The 20,005-nt window shown below is 40.3% G+C and overlaps 1 protein-coding gene across 2 annotated transcripts in view; it reads right to left on the reverse strand.

Annotated features, from left to right (window-relative positions):
• The window catches only part of xrcc4 (X-ray repair complementing defective repair in Chinese hamster cells 4), a 415,957-nt gene that overhangs the window by 369,870 nt on the left and 26,082 nt on the right, over positions 1-20,005 (reverse strand). For both annotated transcript variants that reach the window (XM_072281272.1, XM_072281273.1), the window contains exons 2-3: positions 8,337-8,495; positions 6,456-6,643 (exon numbers count right to left, since the gene is read on the reverse strand). In XM_072281272.1, the coding sequence (XP_072137373.1) occupies positions 6,456-6,643; positions 8,337-8,475 (327 nt within the window). In that variant the 5' untranslated portion in view covers positions 8,476-8,495. The remainder of the gene's footprint in view (positions 1-6,455; positions 6,644-8,336; positions 8,496-20,005) is intronic.

A 20,005-nucleotide genomic window follows, 5' to 3' on the forward strand; every position in this document is an offset into this window, starting at 1 on the left:
TAAAGGTGGATAAGATGATAAATAAGGAATATGGAATACTTATCATCATTGGGAGGGGTGTTCAGTATAAAGTAAAGAAGTCATGCTGCACCTAGTCAGATCACACTTGGAGTATTGTGAGCAGTTCTGGTCACCCTATTATAGGAAATGCAACCCCCTCACCAGGCTTTTATGAAAACTCGGCTTGTTAGCTAATTCTGCTAACACCCATGTGACTCGGCGAGGAGAAGTTCACCTTTCATAAACAATATACGCCTTGGGTCAGTGTGATTTGGGGTTCAACCAAACAGGAACATCATGCTGTTCCGATTAAAGAAACCTTGGCTTGAGTGAATGCTGTGTGTATACTGCCCAAACATTGGTTGGCAAGAAATAACAGATCATACACTGCATAAAATTATAACAAAAGTATATTTACCAATTTCAGCTTTATCAAATAGTTAATAGGAAAAAGAAAATAAAAGGACCCATTACAGGTTTCCCCCGCGATCCGAAGGTACAGCATTCCTATGAAACGGTTTGTAAGCCGGAATATCGTAAGGTGAATAAGCAATTACCATTTATTAATATGGGAAAAATTTTCGAGCGTTCCCAGACCCAAAAAATAACCTACAAAATCATGCCAAATAACACACAAAACCTAAAATAACAGTAACATACAGTAAAAGCAGGAATGATATGATAAATACACAGCCTATATAAAGTAGAAATATTTTTCTGCAGCACTGTCTAGCGCAGAGAAAATCTCGCGGAAGCGCTCTCAGCAGAAACACTCTCTCCAGTAACCTTTAAGCTATGAAGCTGCCAAATCATACCAAGTAACACATAAAAATACACAGCCCATATAAAGTAGAAATAATGTATGTACAGTGTAGTTTCACTTACCGGAATCAGGAAAACTCCAATAAATTGCAGTTTCATCACAGTTAAATACTTGCTTATACGAATAATCACCTGACACAATCGGCAATTGCCTCTGATCTGGGCTGACATTTACGTGCCGGGCGGCACCTAATTAATTAGCTTCACACATCAAAGTTGCTGGTGAATGCAGCAGGCCAGGCAGCATCTCTAGGAAGAGGTACAGTCGACGTTTCAGGTCGAGACCTTTCATCAGGACTAACTGAAGGAAGGGTTAGTAAGAGGGAGGCCCTCCTGTCTTCTCCTATCATTTTCGATCTCACCCTCTCCCCTCCCACTTTCAAATCTCTTACTAACTCTTCCTTCAGTTAGTCCTGACGAAAGGTCTCGGCCTGAAACGTCGACTGTACCTCTTCCTAGAGATGCTGCCTGGCCTGCTGCGTTCACCAGCAACTTTGATGTGTGTTGCTTGAATTTCCAGCATCTGCAGAATTCCTGTTGTTTGCGTAATTAATTAGCTTGTTTATTTCCGCTTTTTTCTTAAAGATGTGCTGGGTACATTCCGACTACCTCTGCACCGCTGCATTGTTCACGGCAATGTATCAGTCCGTGGCTTGGAGGTTGGGGACCACTGCTTAAACTATGAAGCTGCCCTCGCCTCAGAAACTGATCAAACCACGCATGACTACCTTTAAGTTCCACTTTCATCACCATCATCCAGTGCTTTCTGTTTCAGTTTATTAAAAAGACTGACTGATTTCTCCTTAAGTATAAGAAAGCTTAACAGAACACCACACTTTGTACACCCATCAATCCACTCAAGCAATAGATTTTCCATTTTATCCATTATTGGATGCCGACTAAGAGAGACCACTCTGCTACGAGCAGAACCAACAGTAACATTGGCAGCTTTCAAAATTCTTTCTCTCTGCGTATAAATAATGCGAATGGTGGATGCAGGAAAGTTCAACGCGCAGACAATGTCCTTATTTCGTTCACCACAATTGAAACGCTTAATTATGTCTAGTTTTACGCTACATGTAACACCCTTACGAGCTCTTTTAGGCTTTTCCGATATCTTAGAACTCATCTTGCTAACAGATGCACAAAATAAATTGAGGTAAAGCACGTGTTTAAGCAATACCAGCTAGAATGCAGTTCCAGGGGAGGAGCTTGGTTGTTCGGGCAAGTGCTGCCTTTTTTCATGCACTGCCTTTTATCGTAACAGTGAAAACACCTTCTGTTAGTGAAAACAGGTAACTAATATAGGTCTTTCATAACGGCGAGGTGTCGTAAAGCGAACGTTCGGAAAATGGGGGCCACCTGTACTTCCATCATCTTTTACTCACGTGCTAGCCCACAGTTTGCATGAAAGCACCTATCACAGTCCAAACTTCCCTCAAAGTCCATCTTGAACAAACTGGCTCTCACTCAGGACTATTGGCCCTTCCTCCTTGGAGCCATTCATCTGCACAAAGCACTTTGTGCAAAGGAGTCTCTCCTTCCAATGACATTCTACAGCATCTTCCCTTCTGCCACGCTCTGCATCTTCTGCCAGAAGACTCCAAACCGGACTACTGCCCGTCACAAATCTATCCCCGCCCCACTCTCTCTAGAACTTTCTCCCAATCCCAACACCTGATTGGTTGACACAACAATCCTAAGTTGAACAACATGTCATCTTATTGCTAGCTGAAACCAAAGCATTCTACAAGCAGAACACACTGCTTTTGTAGAAAACTGCTAAAATGAAATACCTACAGCATAGCGGTAGAAATCTTAACCAGGGTATTACAAAAGTATATGGAGACTCTGAAAAGAGTGCAGAAGAGGGTCACCAAGATGCTGCCTGAACTAGAGGGTATGAGCTGTAAGGAAAGATTGGACAAACTTGGGTTGCATTGTCTAGAGCGTCAGAGGCTGAGGGGGGACCTGATCAAAGTTTGTAAATTCATGAGAGGGAGAATTAGAGTAGACAATCAGAATCTTTCCCAGAGTAGAAATGTCAAACTCCAGAGGACATGTGTTTGAGATTAGAGAGGAGATATTTAAAGGTAATGTGAGTGCTAGGTACCTGGAATGAGTTACCGAGGTAATGATGGAATCAGGCAGTTTGATGGAGTTTAAGAGGTTTTTAGATAGACAAATGAATATGAAAGGAATAGAGGAATATGAGTAATACACAGGAGGACATTTAGTATAAATTGGCATCAAAGTTGGCAGAAAATTATGGGCCTGATGGCCTATCTGGAGCTGTACAGTTCTACAGTATGTCAGTACATTTGTAAGCCATTGCTTGTTTTCAGAACCTTATATTTGTTTAATAACAGTTACCCCCCATCTTGTATTGTGAGATAAATAACTTTTTTACCTACATAGATCATAGACTAACTCTCTGGTTGAGCTGTAGTGTTTGTTTAGGTGGCGATGATTTGAATGGCCTGTCTGGAATCTTTGGCAGACCTCACTGAGCTTGCTGTGTGGGTGGCTTCGTTTGTACTGCAGCTGCTTGTGACACATACTGCCTTTCTGTGCAGCAACCCCATTAAAGCCACTATTGTTTTAACACTGTGAGAGTTCTCTTCAATGCAAAAATAATACAGTGCACTTCATTTATTATGATACCACGAAAGACAACTTTTAAAAAATATGGACAGTAGATAATCTGCAGCATTTGGTTAATAATATATCAATGAGTAATACTTAAGTACTTAAATACTTAAATGAATCTCAAGGTTGAATATGGTGACATATACTGTATGTACTTTGATAATAAATGTACTTTGATAAGAAAATTTACTTTGAACTTTAAACTTCAAGTGAAAATATCTTCCATAATGATATTAGCATAGTAGTCCTGTCTCAACTAGACTGCATTTCCAGTCCCCTTTTCATTATAATGGCTTAAACAGGTATATAGCAGCAGTGTATACATTTTGTATAAATTAAAATATTGTTGGGTTCAGTTATTCGCCAATCTTCCAGGTATTTCAGTATTTTTCCCAGTTACTACTTCATTGTCAATTATTTTAATTTGGGAATAATTCAGAAGATGTATAGCTCGGGTGGTTAATGATTGGGTTGAGTTGTTCTCTGATCTTCGAAATTTACTTGCAAACATTTCATCAGCATTTGAGAAGTCACCATCAGTGCGCTGACTATGTCTCTTCTTACGGTGACGAAATGTTTGCAAGTAAATTGCCAAGACTGGAAAACAAAACCCAGTTATCATCCACCTGAGCTATACATCTAATGAATTATTTCCAAATTAAAATATTTAACCATGAAGTAGCAACTGGGAAAATTCAGAAAGACCTGGAAGGGTTAACTAATACCTCTGCAGTTGAGACAGGAAGTACTTTTTCAAGAGGGTCATCACCATTTATTATCAATCTCAACACCCTTAGAGCAAAAATTTGAGCTTCTAACCATTACATCTAATCTATTAATTCCTTTCCTTCTATAACATTTCCTGCCTCTGTTTTCTACATCAACCAATCAATAACTAATTCCTTGTCACAGGCTAAGTACACCCACAGAAAAAGAATCTCAGGGTTGCATGCAGTGACATGTATGTACTCAGATAATAATTTTAATTTTGAACTTCTAATGTTCTTTGTCATGAACTTATTTCACTGCTGCCTGCCAAAAAGTTAGACTTTTAACTAGAAGGAACAAAATCAGAATCAGGTTAAATATCACTGACATATGCCATGAAATCTGTCATTTTGCAGTAGCATTTCAGTGCAATACAAAAAAATACTATAAATTACAATAAAAAATGAAAAAAAAATTTAAAAAGTTATGCAAAAGGGAACAGAATTAGTGAGGTAGTGTTCATAGGTTGGTTCATCATCTGTTCAGAAATCCGATGGCGGAGGCGTAGCTGTTCCTAAAGTGATGGGTTTCCAGTTTAGGAAATTAGCCCCAAAAACAAACCCCCCACATTGCAAATGTGAAGTAAATTGAGTAATTTCATTATTAATTAAATGAATTGTATTATATTTCCTGAAAAAAAACTCTCGGTGTTAAAGCAAGAATGGCCTTAATGGGGTTGCTGCCTGAGCGTGAGAAGAGTAAAAGACAACACAGAATTCTCATCATACAGTGAGAATTCAGCATTCATTAACAGCACACTCAGCAGATCTACTCGTAAAATGAAAGCTTCAAAATATGAATATTCCTGATAAACTATGTAAAGATACATATTGACACATACGTACAATGACACTTCGTTCCTGAATGCATCCTGACACCTAAGGAAAGGTTCTTTCAAATAAAGTTGAAGTGTGAAATACTTACAAAAATATAGCCCCAAAGTACTGTACATTCCCAAACTACTGTTAAGAAAAGCCAAATTACCATTTCAATATAAACATAACATCCTTCAGGAAGGAAGTCTGTCCACAAACGAAGCTGGTTCTTCAAATCCTCCTCAGTTTGGAGCACTGAGGAATGGACAATAAAATGCTACACATGTCCACATCCCATGAATAAAAAAACCAAACAGAGATCATGCATTTTTTGCTAGACACTTGATTTCAATTAACTATGTCTTAAGAATGCCAACTTATTATAGGAACTTTTTTCAATAAAAAACACATACAATCTCTTACCTTAAAATTTTCACAACTAATAAAATGTCTGAAGTTTTGTGACAGTAAGGATATTGTAACAATAAAAGAAGAAGTAATTCAGCAAATAGCTCTATGAATGACAAACTTGTGTGACCAGACCAGAACAGCAGAGAGAGGAAAGAATCAAAACAAAAGGCAATGGCATCAACTGAGAATACATGACCCTTATAAAATAAAAACTCAAATTTAAACTTAATGTTGACAATAAAAATAACATTAAAAGTTTTACATTTATCAGGCTAGAATGTAAATGGATAAAATCAATTGAGCACAGCTGTTTTTAAAAAGACATTGCATGCTTCACCCCTTAGGGAAAAAAGAAACAATAGTTTTCTTAATCTCTACTACATAGACTAGGAAATTAAGCTCTTGGGTCACGGGTTACATTACTGAAGGAAGGCAACATGGTTTATCTTTCAAAGATTCAGATCCACCATTGCACAGTTAGAAGCACAATCACACATTTATACTCTAAAATATTAAAGTTCAAGGTTCAAAGTAAATTTATTATCAAAGTACATACATGTCACCATATACCACCCTGAGATTCATTTTCTTGCAGGCATTCACAGTAGATACAAAGAAACAAAATAGAAGCAATGATAAACTACACACAACGATGGACAAACAACCAATGATAAAAGAAGGTAAACGGTGTAAATACAAAAAAGAACAAATAATAATAAATAAATAATGTTGAAAGCATGAGTTGAAGCATCCTTAAAAGTGAGTCCATGGGTTGTGGAATCAGTTCAGCATTGAAGGTGAGTGATGCTATCCACACTGGCTCAGGAGCCTAATGGTTGAAGGGCAATAACTGCTGCTGAACCTAGTGATGTTATGTAGACATTGTTCTTAAATCAAATTATAAATAAGTGTGGCAGCAACCATATCTTTAAAATAGTATTATCTATATAAAAACAATGTTACATCGATTTAAAATTGTACTTTACTTACTGAGATGTCTTGTGAGACCTTCTCATATGAGAAATGGAAAACTTCTCTTTCGCTGTCCTTTATAAAGTCAAAGCTGTAACGGTTCGTCTTTTCATCCCGTGTTATCAGTGCACATCGAAGTTCTTCCACATATTTTTCCCTGTCCATTTCAGCCTCACTTGCTTCTATTGTTATCTGATCACTTGACACTGGGAACAGAATTGGCAATTTATAATAGCAAATAACCTATTTACATCCACATGAGCCACTCCTTTCCACAGCCCCCCCAGCACTCTTCGGCTCCCATGCACTGCCACTTTACACTTACACTCCACACCTCATACCTACACTGACAGAGTCACTATCCTACTGTGTTTTCACATACTCTGTTGTCACCTAGAAGAGCTTCTCTTGCCAACAGTCATTATGTCACTTTACATTTCCCGTCAGAGTCACCTTACATTCAGATTTTTTTTTAATTTATTGAGATACAGCACGGAGTAGGCCCTTCCAGTCCTGAGTTGTGCTGCCCAGCAACCCTCAATTTAATCCTAGCCTTATCGTAGGACAATCTACAATGTCCAATTAACCTACCAACGAGTGTGTCTTTGGACTATGGGAGGAAACCAGAGTACCAGGAAGAAAAACCACGCATCATGGGGAGAACATACAAACTGCTTACAGGTAGCAACGGTACATAGAGATATAGAAACATAGAAAACCTACACCACGATACAGGCCCTTCAGCCCACAAAGCTGTGCCGAACATGTCCTTACCTTAGAACTACCAAGGCTTACCCATAGACCTCTATTTTTCTAAGCTCCAGGTATCCATCCAGGAGTCTCTTAAAAGACCCTATCGTTTCCGCCTCCACCACCGCCACCGCCGGCAGCCCATTCCACGCACTCACCACTCTCCGCGTAAAAAACTTACCCCTGACATTTCCTCTGTACCTACTTCTAAGCACCTTAAAACTATGCCCTCTCGAGCTAGCCGTTTCAGCTCTAGGAAAAAGCCTCTGACTATCCACATGATCAATGCCTCTCATTATCTTGTACACCTCTATCAGGTCACCTCTCATCCTCCGTCGCTCCAAGGAGAAAAGGCCGAGTTCACTCAACCTATTCTCATAAGGCATGCTCCCCAATCCAGGCAACATCCTTGTAAATATGCCTAATCTATTAACTCTCTTCCCTCTAGAACACTGTCTGCTCCATGTTCTACATCAACCAATCAATAACTAATTCCTTATCTGCCACATAAATGTTCTTTGTTGTGAACTTATTTCACTGCTGCATGCCAAAAAGTTAGACTTCAGTGAGTTGTAGGCGTAATATGTTGATGCCAGAGGCCAATAACTAATTCTTTATTTGCCATGTAAATGTTCCATTCCTCTTCTGGAAGACCTTCAGTCACTTAAACATTGCACATCTTACTTCATTCAAACTTTACTCTCCAAATCTTATCCTGGTCTTGCTATCCCTGCTGATATACACTGGCACATCAGTTACCCAACCCTCAGACATAAAATTCTCTTTTTTTAATGCTTAGAATTTTAGTTTGCCTTCATTCGCTGTAATTCATTTACTTCTCTAAGGTCCCTCCTTAATTGTAGGCCAAATGCATAGGCTCTCTGAATCCACTTTCAAAATAATCATTGGAACTTTGCAGCTCAGATAAATCTCTTTGACCCACTACTCTGTAAGAACGATGCATTAAGTCCATTCCCCTTCTGTAGAATTATAGAATTCAGTACCTCTGGTGCAAGGTAATTGTAGCAACTGTACCTACATGGATGCATCCTCTAATTTCAAAATGCATGCACATGATTACAGACAATAGCATTTCTTAATCAGAAAAAATACATGAGATTTTTGTGACTAAAATAATATGAACTGTACCATTTCCACTCCATGCTTGTTCTCCATTGCACAGAGTTATTGTGAAGCCATTTCCCAAGTCTTCATCCCAACCTATCTTCAGATAGTGTACAGTGTCCGGTGTTGTCAGTGGCCAGATTCTGCAAATATGCATTTCCATTGCCTTGCTTGCTTCAGTGTCTAAAAAGATAAACTGAGAGTTACCTGGCATATCCAAACAATAATGAGAAAAATAAAAATAAAAATAACTACTTATAGACAGTAATGGAATTATACCTGAGTTGTTGGCACTGTAATAACTTTACGCAATTGTGCCACAAAAATAACGTCTGTACTTTGAAGCCAGACTTCAGCACTGATAACCAGGAACCAAGCGTGTATTCTCCTCTCTCACACACCCCTTCTCTCCACTCACTGGGCATTATATCTCTCTGATATCCCACACTCCCATTCACCACCTATAGATCTATGGTCTCCCCATATCTCCAATTGCCCCTCTATTCACTGGAGCCTAATCTCCCCACTCTCTCAGAACCCATCATCCTCTCTCAGACCTGTCTTCTCCCCTGCTCCCCGGGCCTGTGCCTTCTCACTCTCTAAGCCATTTACTCTTCTCTCTGTACATCACCTCCTGTAAGACAATACAGATTTGGTTTTTTTATTGGATAAGAATGTGAAAACAGCTTTCAACCTCAACACAGAGCAATTTTCCAAATAAATTTAATAAACTGATTACCTCAGAGGCATGGTAGTACAGCAGCTAGCGAAACGCCAAACAGTGCCAGTGATTGTGGTTCAATTTCTGCCACTGTCTGTAAGAACGTTTGTACGTTCTCCCTATGACCAATGGGTTTCCTCCAGGTGCTTTGATTTCCTCCAAAATTCCAAAGGTGTGTTAGGGTTTGAGAGTTGCGGGTACGCTATGTTGGCCCTGGAAACCTGCTGACGTGCGGGTTACCCAGCATGCCCTTGGACAGTGAAATGCAAATGACGCATTTCACTGCCGATTTCGATGTACATGCATCAAATAAAGTTAATATCTAATTTTTATCTTTCTTTATTTGAGATATAAATGGCTCAAGTGCTGCTTGCGTGTTCTGTATGTAATTTTCGACACTGTAATTCCGTGTACATGATTGCTATCAAAATTTTACTCAATAATAAGAACACGGCAATTATGGTGCATATCACAAACCTCCAGTGCCTTGGCAATAATAAATCAGAATCAGAATCACAGGTCTAATGGTATCACATTCCCAGGAGTAAATTCAAGATTGTTTATTGTCCTTTGTCAGTACACAAGTGTAAAGGAGAATGAAATGATTGTTACTCTGGATCCGACACAGCATAAAAAAACACAATAGGTATAAAGAAAACAAGAAAAAACACAAGAAATATAAGTACATAAAATTAGCTTATATACTTCATAGACCATATGTACATAAAGTAACGGAAGTATCAATACATAAGGTGACTCTGACTGGAAATGATAAAGTACTGGTGGTCACAAACACGAGAAAATCTGCAGCACACACAAAATGCTGGAGGAACTCAGCAGGTCAGGCAGCATCTATGGAAAAGAGTAAACAGTTGACATTTTGGGCTAAGACCCTTCATGAGGACTGGAAAGGAAAGGGAGAAGTCAGAATAAGAAGGTGAAGAGAGTGGAGGAAGAAGTACCAGGTGGTAGATGATAGGTGGGGGAGGGGTGAAGTAAAGAGCTGGGAAATTTCATCTGAGATACAGAGCTGGATAAGGATAAATCTGATAGGAGAGGACAGAAGGCCAATGAAGAAAGGGAAGGGGTAGGAGCACCAGAAGGAGGTGAGGGGCAGGTAAGGAGATAAGGTAAGAGAGGAAAACAGAGATGAGGAATGGTGAAGGACAGGGAGAGGCAATTACATCCCCCCAACTCTGAAATGACGTGAACATTGACATTGATTTTAAAAGTTTGTATTTGAATTTAGAAAGATAATTAGAGTTGAAATGAAAAGGAATATTGTCAACAAAGAGGCTTTAATTAACTTAAAACAGACAAAAGTACATTGAGGAGGCTACTAAGGTTGTTTGTAGCTAATAAAGATGATCTCACTGAATGCTAATGAAATAAATGCTGAGGATAAACAGCCTTATTCTCAGCTGGTTGGCACATTCACTAAAAATAATGATTTATAAGTGTGAAATGTAGTGAGAATGCTGTCACCTGCAGCCTCTGTTTTGATCTTCAATGGCGAAACACTGACATGCAAAGTACTTTCTTTGGCCCTGAAAACAAGTTGCCGATCGTCTTCGAGGTTCAATTCATTACACTGCGGTGGCTCTAGACATCTATTGTGGTGCTAGCCCCATTCATGGAGTCGTTGTGAATGAAGAAAGATAAATGAGTTCTGTCAGTGACTTGCGAACAAGGACTGACTGCAAAATGTGAAACAATGCAAACTTGGGTAATGTCTCAATAATTCCAATTTACAGGCACAAGTTTCTAACCAGGAATAGAGAAGCTTTTCTCCAAATTAATTGCATCTGATCGCAATCCTCAAAGTAATTTTCAATAATAAATTCAATATCTCAGTTATTTTATGACATTGATTTGCACAAAAATATCGCAATTCATCATTCAAGAACCCAGACAGTTTCCATTTCCCAGAAAAGTAAATTCATTCTGCAAGTACATGTTGAGCATCCCTTATCTGAAATGCTTGAGGCCAGAAGTGTTTTGCATTTCGGATTTTGGAAAATTTGCATCTATATAATGATGTGGAATCCAAGTCTAAACATGAAATCCATTTAAATTACATATGAGGGGTGAGTGATAAGTTCGTGGCCTAAGGTAGAAGGAGTCAATTTTAGAAAATCTAGCACGTTTATTTTCCCTACATTTACACACTTAGTCCAGCAGTCGTGGAGCATACAGATCCCTTCTTTGTAGAAGTCGGCATCTTGGACCTGGAGGTAGTCCACAGAAGAGGTGATTGATAAGTTCATGGCCTAAGGTAAAAGGAGATTAGTTATTAACTTAAACACGAGGGATTCTGCAGATGCTGAAAATTCAAGCAACACACATCAAAGTTGCTGGTGAACGCAGCAGGCCAGGCAGCATCTATAGGAAGAGGTACAGTCGACGTTTCGGGCCGAGACCCTTCGTCAGGACTAAGCCTGACGAAGGGTCTCGGCCCGAAACGTCGACTGTACCTCTTCCTATAGATGCTGCCTGGCCTGCTGCGTTCACCAGCAACTTTGATGTGTGTTAGTTATTCAAACTTTCTGCATTTTCACTCAAAGAGTTGAACTGCACATGCATGTAACAAGAGCTGTATAACTAATCTCCTTCTACCTTAGGCCACAAAGTTATCAATCACTCCTGCTGTGAACCACCTGGAGGTCCAAGACACTCTCATTACATGCACGTGCAGTTCAACTCTTTGAGTGATAATGCAGAAAGTTTGAAGTTAATAACTCATCTCCTTCTACCTTAGGCCACGAACTTATCAATCACCCCTGCTGTGGACCACTTCTAGAAAGAAGGGATCCATATGCTCCACAACCGCTGGACTAAGTGTGTACATGTAGGAGGGGACTATGTTGAAAAATAAATGTGCTAGGTTTTCTAAAATTGACTCCTTCTACCTTAGGCCATGAACTTATCAATCACCCCTCATATATATCTTATGTACAGCTGGTGTGAAGCCCGCAGGGTGAACAACCTGCAGTTGGAGGACAATCTCACATGATGGAGCTGTGTCTTCCACAGACGATCGGAGTTGAATGACCGCCCCTGACCGGCTTACCGGGTTCCAGGTGACGACTGGCCTCATTTTCACCACTGACTTCAAACAGCTACCCACGCTACAGTAACTACAATGGGGGAGGGGTAGTTTTATGTACCTTGCACGTTGGTCCCGGTTTCATTTGGTTGTATTCATGTATGGTTGAATGATATTAAACTTGAAGTTGTTTTTCTATTTTTCATTAACTTCTGTTCATTACATATGCGAACCTTCCTAGCACCTTGTGGAATTTTCTGTTAGTGATGTTATGTCAGCGTTCAAAAAAAATTCGAAACTCAGAGGTTTTCAGATTTTGGAATTTCAGATAAAGGGTATTCAACCTGTATAGTACTTCATGCATATCATCACAGCCACTCCACTGCATGTTAATATTTAGATATAAAAGTATGCCTGTTGTCTGCAGTGAGTTAAAAAAGATTTAAAGACAAAAAAATTAGTGTTATTTGTCACATGTATATCAAAACATTAAAACATACAGTGAAATGTATCTTTTGCATCAATGACCAACACATTCTGAGAATTGTGCCGGGGGCAGCCCACAAGTGTTGTCATGCTACCAGCGTCAAAATAGCATGCCCAGAACTTACTAACCTTAATGCATTGATCTTTGGAATGTGAGAGGAAACTGCAGCACACAGAGGAAACCCATGCTGTCACAGGGTGAATATACATACTCCTACTAAACAACAGTGGGAATACCTCCAAAGTTCAATGTAAATTTATTATGTCAAAGTATATACTGCATGTCATCATATACAACCCTAAAATTCATTTTCTTGCAGACATCCACAGTAGAACAAAGAAATACAATAGAATCAAAGAAAGCTACACACAAAGACTGACAAACAACCAATATACAAAAGACAGAATCAGTTCAGTGTTGAGGTGAGTGAAGTTATCCACACCAGTTCGGGAGCCTAATGGTTGAAGGGTAATAACTGTTCGTGAAACTGGTGGTGTGGGACCTGAGGCTCCCGTACCTTCTACCCAATGGTAGCAATGAGAGAAGAGTATGGCCTTAGAGACTGGGGGGATCCTTAAAGATGGATGCGGCTTTCTTGTGCCAGTGCTCCTTGTAGATGAGCTCAATGGTGAGGCTTTTCCTCTGCTCAACCCTGGGCTGTATCAATCACTTTTTGTAGGCTTTTTCATTCTTGAGTACTGGTGTTTCCATACCAAGATGTGATGTATGCAGTCAGAATACTCTCCACTGTGCATCGATGGAAGTTTGTCAAAGTTTTAATGCTGCTTAAGAAATGTAGATGGATTTCCTGTAAATTGTACATTTCTCATGGAATCATTAGAGGCTAGCTACTTACAATAGCCTTGCTAATGTACATGACAGAATCACAAAGAGCATTCATACATAGGACTTGATAAGCAGTAACCAGGAGGTACTAGTTAAAATGGATCTTCAGCATCGTCTGCCTGAAAGATACATATGGCAGATTTACATTAATCCATGACTCACAAGCTCAGGAATTATTCACCAAAGCATCCAGGAGTCATAGATAATAAAGGTGTGAGGTAGCATAATTGGTGGAAATGCACAAAATTCACAACCACTGACATTGAATTGAGGTTTCACTTTAAGAGGCTGATCTTACGTGATGATGTAATTACTTAAAGAGTTTTTGACACGGTTTATGTTTTTTTTTTGGAGTTCAGTAAATGAGTTGCTCTGGTTTTTCTGAAACTTACAATGCCTCCACTGTTTTATTTGCGAACACCGACACTGGTAACCCCAGTGCTCTAGGACAATTGCAGAGTTATTGAACATGTTTGCCAAGGTAGTCACTGTGAAACTACTGGAGTTAAGGAGCAAAATGCTATTGCTCAGTTCATACAAACTCGGTTCACGCTTCGAGAAATCTCTATGACAACACCAAATACATCGTAGCATCGCTCAGTAACTCCACGGCTGTGAGAGTGATGAGTCTAAGAGAACACATGCATGAACACAATACATATTGAATGCTGAAAACTCATCTTTTACAAACTTTTGGATTCTTGGAGTCTGAGTATGCCAACAGTTGCTCTCCTTGCCTGGCCTCGGCGATGCTAGGCCTTCGGAGCTAATGGAATATATGCTGTCTCTCCTGGGAAATCACCATCCTTGTTTTATTTTTAAAGAACTCTCCATGCAGCAAATGCCTGATCAAGTTCGCATAGCCCTCACTAATGCACCCGTGAAGGACCAAAGGGAGCCTGCTAAAATGGTTGATAGTCTACACTCAGCCAGGCAACGATGCATCATTTATCTTCCTTTCTCTACCTCAACAAGGCCCCCAAAATGTGGCAGCAAAACAGACAACCCCAGGCCTGTGTTTTTACCATGCTCACTTTAATACAAAATGCTAGGAAGTGCCAACCACTTTGAAACTTCAACAATGCCAGCGTATCAGGACATCAGTGGTCTGTGAACACCTGGGTTCCAGCTGCCAGTGTCGCCTACTGTTTATTACCGACACCATTCCAGGGTAACACTTCTTGTGTGGTACGGGTGCTCCAATGGAGTGTGCTGTCAGCATTGTCTATTGATGAGAAGGCAAAGAGCACTGAAATCTGGCTGGAGGCCACCAACGGCAGCAAGATCCAAACCTATGGGATATGATGGGTGACACGCTGCTTCAGTGGGCAACATTACATATGGGACTATGTCCTGGTTAAAGTGGCTAGATTTCCTGTGTACTCAAGAATTGTTGGTCGATCTTAAGAACTGCCGGCTAGTGGATGTAAGTTCCTCACAACGACTCTGTCAACCATGTGCACCACTGCATAGTTCACTCAATTGCTGGGCAAATTCTCAAACCTAACCAAGCCCACATTCTCCATGACATTCACAAAACATGGGGTCGAGCACCACATTTCCACAACTGCACGTAGACTAGACCCAGAAAAGCTGACAACCGCAAAGGCTGGATTTGCCAACATGGAAAGACTTGGCACTGTATGCCAAGTAGCCCCTGGCCTTCACTCCTCTATGTGGTCCCTAAGTCCACTGGTGGTTGCCACCCATGTGGTGATTACCAACACCTTAACGAAGTCACCACCCTCTGATCTTTACTTGGCCCCACACATTCACATTTAGCTGGAAAGTTAAGTTCTTCCAAAGTCGATTTAGTTAGGGGTTAGCTGTGATGACCCCTTTTGGCCTCTTTGAGTTTCTGCACATGCCATTTGGGCTGAAAAATGCAGCATACACTTTCCAACGGCTGATGGACTCTGTATAAAAAGACTTAGGGATTTTCTTTTTGTTTACCTGGATGATATATTTTCCGTCACTGCATCCAAATCTGAACATATATTCTATCTCTGCACACTTTTTGAGTGCTTAAGCCAACACAGGTTGATTATTAACCCTGCTAAATGCCAGTTTGGGTTGTCAACCATTGACTTTCTCAGCCATTGCATCTCCGCAGAAGGTTCCAACCTTTCCTATCAAAAGTAGCCGCTATTATGGATTTCCCACCGCCTTGCACAACTGAAAAACTACAGGAGATATTTTTAATTTTGGTGAATTTTTATCACCACTTCATTTTGCGAACTGCTGAATTTATGCTTTCCCTGCATATTGCGCTTAAAGGCAATACTCCTAATCAAGTACCTAACTGGTCAGCACAGATGATCAGGGCATTTAATGTTACCAAGCAAGCTCTTTCTAACATGACCCTACCTGCGAATCCGCTCCCCAACTTATCCATAGCCACTACTGCTGATGCTTCAGATTATGCTGTGGGTGCTGTGCACAAACAGCTGGCTGGAGGTGTGTGGCAGCCATTTGCCTTCTTCAGCAGCTTGAGCCGTAACCATGAAAGGAAGTACAGCATGTTTGACCATGAGCTTCTCAGTCTCTATTTGGTTGACTGCCATTTTTGTTTCTTTTACAGAGTCGCCATTTCACAGTTTTCATTGACCACCAACCCTTCATGCAAGCAATTGCCAAGATATCAGATCCTTGGTCAGCACAGCAGCAATGCCACCTAACCCATATATCCGAGTTCACAGCTGATATATAACATATCAAGGGGAAAAAATAATGCTGCAGCTGATTGTTTCTCACAGCTAGCCACTGAGCCCATACACATTGGGGTTGATTATCCCAGCACGGGAGCCGAGCAAGCTACTGACCCATTGGTCCAGGTTTACAGTACAGCAGTTACGGGCCTATGGTTGGCTGACAATAAGTTCAGGGAGGGTTTCTCTCCTGTGCGATGTCTCAACCGGTCGCTCTCGCCCCATCGTGCCCGCAAACTGGAGGCGGGCTGATTTTGACTCCATAATTGGCCTCTCACATCTGGGCCAGAAGACATCCCAGAAGCTGGTTGCACTAAAGTTTGTGTGCATGGCCTTCAAAAGGACTGTGTGATTAGTCTGTGTGGAGTACCGGAGGGCAAAAATTAACCATCACGTTCAGGTGCCATTGGCACCTTTTGAGGTCCCTGAGCAATGGTTTGATGTCAACGTGGACCTTGTTGGTCTTCCTCCCCACTTCCTGTGGTTTTGCGAACCTCCTTACCATGGTAGACTGTACCACCAGGTAGCCAGAGGTCACCTCCCTAGCATTGATGACAGCTACAGATGTGGCTCGGGCAATTATCAGCATCTGGATTGCTCGGTTTGGCACTCCATCTGATATTTCCTCTGACTGCGGTCCCCAATTCATATCAAACATCTAGGCTGCAATGGTCCCAGAACCTCAGCGTTCGGCTACATCAAACCACAGCGTATCACCCACAGTTCAATGGCCTATTTGAGCGGTTTTACCGCTCTTAAGGGCTACTCTGAGGGCTTCCCTGACTAATGAGTGTTGGCATGATCATCTCCCATGGGTCCTGCTGGATCTGCAGTCATCCTTGGCTGAGTTGGTATACAGACAACAATTACGAGTGCCAGATGGTTTCATTCCTGACTCCATGCCGTCTGGTCAGCATTCCAGCATCTTCAATAAATTCCACATTTTGGAATGGGGAAGGAAAGACTTTTATCATAGATAAGAGGTGTAAACTGGGATATATTTCAGTAGATTGTCTTAAACTGGCCCACCAAGATTTGCTACCATGCCCCTGCTGTCACACCATGACCACGAGCATGTCAACACACCACTGGATGAGCCAGGGGTACCTGCAGTTTCTCCACCCGTGGAACACAGGATCTGAGCCAGGCAGCTTGTCTCCGCTCTGGACAGGCTCACAATGCCAGTTTTGGTGAATCTGCAGGTGGCTGTGTAGAGTAATGTAACTGGTGGAAATGTACATAAATCACAACTACCAACATCGAGTTGGGGTTTCACTTTAAGAGACTGGTCTGACGTGATGACGCAATTATGTAAAGGGTTTTAAAGGCACTTTGTGTTCAGTTTTTTGGTGTTCAATAAATGAGTTACTATGGTTTTTCAGAAATGTAAAACACCTCCGCCGTTTTATTTGCAAAAACCTACAGTACAAAGGTAGAAAGAATTTAGTATCTTCATTTAGTTTTAAAATATTAAGACAATTCTTAGCACTCGAATATTTCACATCTAAATTGTGATCTGTATATCGCAATTTGACACAGGTAAATATTAGGAATAAAGAGCATACAGTGTGGAGAGATTAGTTTTGGATTTCTCTAGCAAAGCTGTAAATCTTTAATTAGTAGAATAGGTTCCATCTGTGTTTTAATTTTCCATCATTTTATACATAATTCACATAATTTATAGCTTGAAATATTTAGATAACTATACACAATGATACAATGCTAGAGGAGAAAATAACAATCGATTTCTCGTCCCTTGAATGCTTATCGTCTGAAGTTTTAATCTAAACAAATGCGATACTACAGCCACTTACCAATTCTATTTTGGGGCAGTACTTGTCAAGTGCATGCTCTTATTCCTTCCCATGGTTGTTTGTTTATTCATTTATTTATTGATATTTGAGTCACACTGCCCAGCAATCCCCCGATTTAACCCTAGCCTAATCATGGGACAACTTACAATGACCAACTAACCTACCATCTGGTATGACTTCGGTCTGAGGGAGGAAACTGGAGCACCCGGAGGAAACCCACGCTTCACAGGGAGAACGTACAAACTCCTTACAGGCAGCAGCAGGAATTGAACCCGGGCCACTGGTGTTGTGCTGACTACTGTGCTGTGCTGCGTTCTCACTGTGTTAAAAATATGACTTTATTCTCCCAATCTTTTATTTTGTATTAAAATATGATGGAATTTCTTGTCACCTTCACTTGCAGACATTTACAATCTATGTAAGCTAGTGTTAAGTCTTTTCAGTATTGATGGCAGAGTGCAAAGTAGGGGTTGGGTCAGTCACGGATATAGTTCAAACGCTCAGATCTAAAGACAACAATTTGAGAACTTTGGTGGTTCTCATCACAAAACCACACAAAGATTATTGGCTAAGTGCTGAATGAAATAATAAAAAAAAGAATTGTTGCTGTAATCAGTCATAGGACATGATTGTTCTGCAAAAGGAGTACACGCAAATTTGTGAAGCATTTCATATTTATTTGGGGCACTATGGTAGCACAACACTATTACAATTCAGGATGTGAGAGTTCAGAGTTCAATTCTGGCATCACCTATAAGGAGTCTGTACGTCCTCCCCATGGAATGTGTGGGTTTTCTTTGGGTGCTCCAGTTTCCTCCCACAGTCCAAAGACATACCAGTTAGTAGGGTAATTGGTCATTGTAAACTGTCCCATGATTAGGCTAGGGTTAAATCAGGAGTTGCTGGGCACACGGCTCGAAGGGCTGGAAGGGCTTAATCTATGCTATATCTCTAAATAAATAAACATAGAATGATACATCACAGGGACAAGTCTTTTGGCCCACACTATTTGTGCCTTACATGCTAGTCCCTTCTGCTCACAAATGATTGATATCCCTTCATTCCCTGCATATTCATGTGCCTTGGTACACATGCTCAGTATATAACACCTTTTATTGAAAACCTCCACCTAAGTTGTCATTTACTTAATAATAGATCACAGAGTCATAGGAAAGTACAACACAGAAACAGGTCATTCGTCCTATCTAGTCCATGTTAAATCATTTAAACTGCCTAATCCCATCAACCTGTGCTGGGACCATAATCGTTCAAAAATATTATTCATATTCGTATCAGTATTGGTTTATTTGTGTCATGTGTCAAAATACAGTGAAAAGTTTGTTCTGTACACTGCTCATACAGACCTAATCATAACACAGTGCAGTGAGGTAGAATAAGGTAAAACTACAACAATGTAGAATGAAGTGTAAAAGCTCCTGAAAGAGTGCAGTGTAGGTAATAAAGTAATAATGTGCATGATCATATTGTGGTAGATTGTGAGGCCAAGAGTCCATCTCATTGTACAAGAGGTCTGTTTACAAGTCTGATAACAGTGAGGTAAAAGCAGTCCTTCAGCTTCATAGAGACTGTAGTGAAAATAGCAAATAGACTAAGTGCTAATATACATGAATTCTAAATATCAGAAATTCAGCCAATTTCTGGTTACTTTCTAAAGGAAAAAAATTAAAAAACAGATTTCATAGAAGCATAATTCGATACAGCAATGAAGAAGGCCTTTTGACCAACATGGCTATGCCAACTCTTTCATACAGCCAAAATCTTTTCCCCATAGACTTATAAAGTTCTTTCCATCAATCCAATTCCATTACAAAAACTCCTGTTGAATTTGTTCCATCACCCTTTCAATCAGTACATCCCAAATCACAAAAGCTCATTGTATAAAGAACTGCTTCCTCATGTTACCTCTGGTCCTTTTGCCAATCACCTTAAATATGTGTCTGAATGTTCCTGCATTTGGCCAGTGAAAGTAGCTTCTAAACTTAAGTTATGAAAACAAATTCCTATGGATGTAATAAATTGACAATATAAACATAAATTCCAGAAATACTCA

This window comes from Mobula birostris, chromosome 17 (assembly GCF_030028105.1).
Source record: "Mobula birostris isolate sMobBir1 chromosome 17, sMobBir1.hap1, whole genome shotgun sequence".
Lineage (NCBI taxonomy): Eukaryota > Metazoa > Chordata > Chondrichthyes > Myliobatiformes > Myliobatidae > Mobula > Mobula birostris.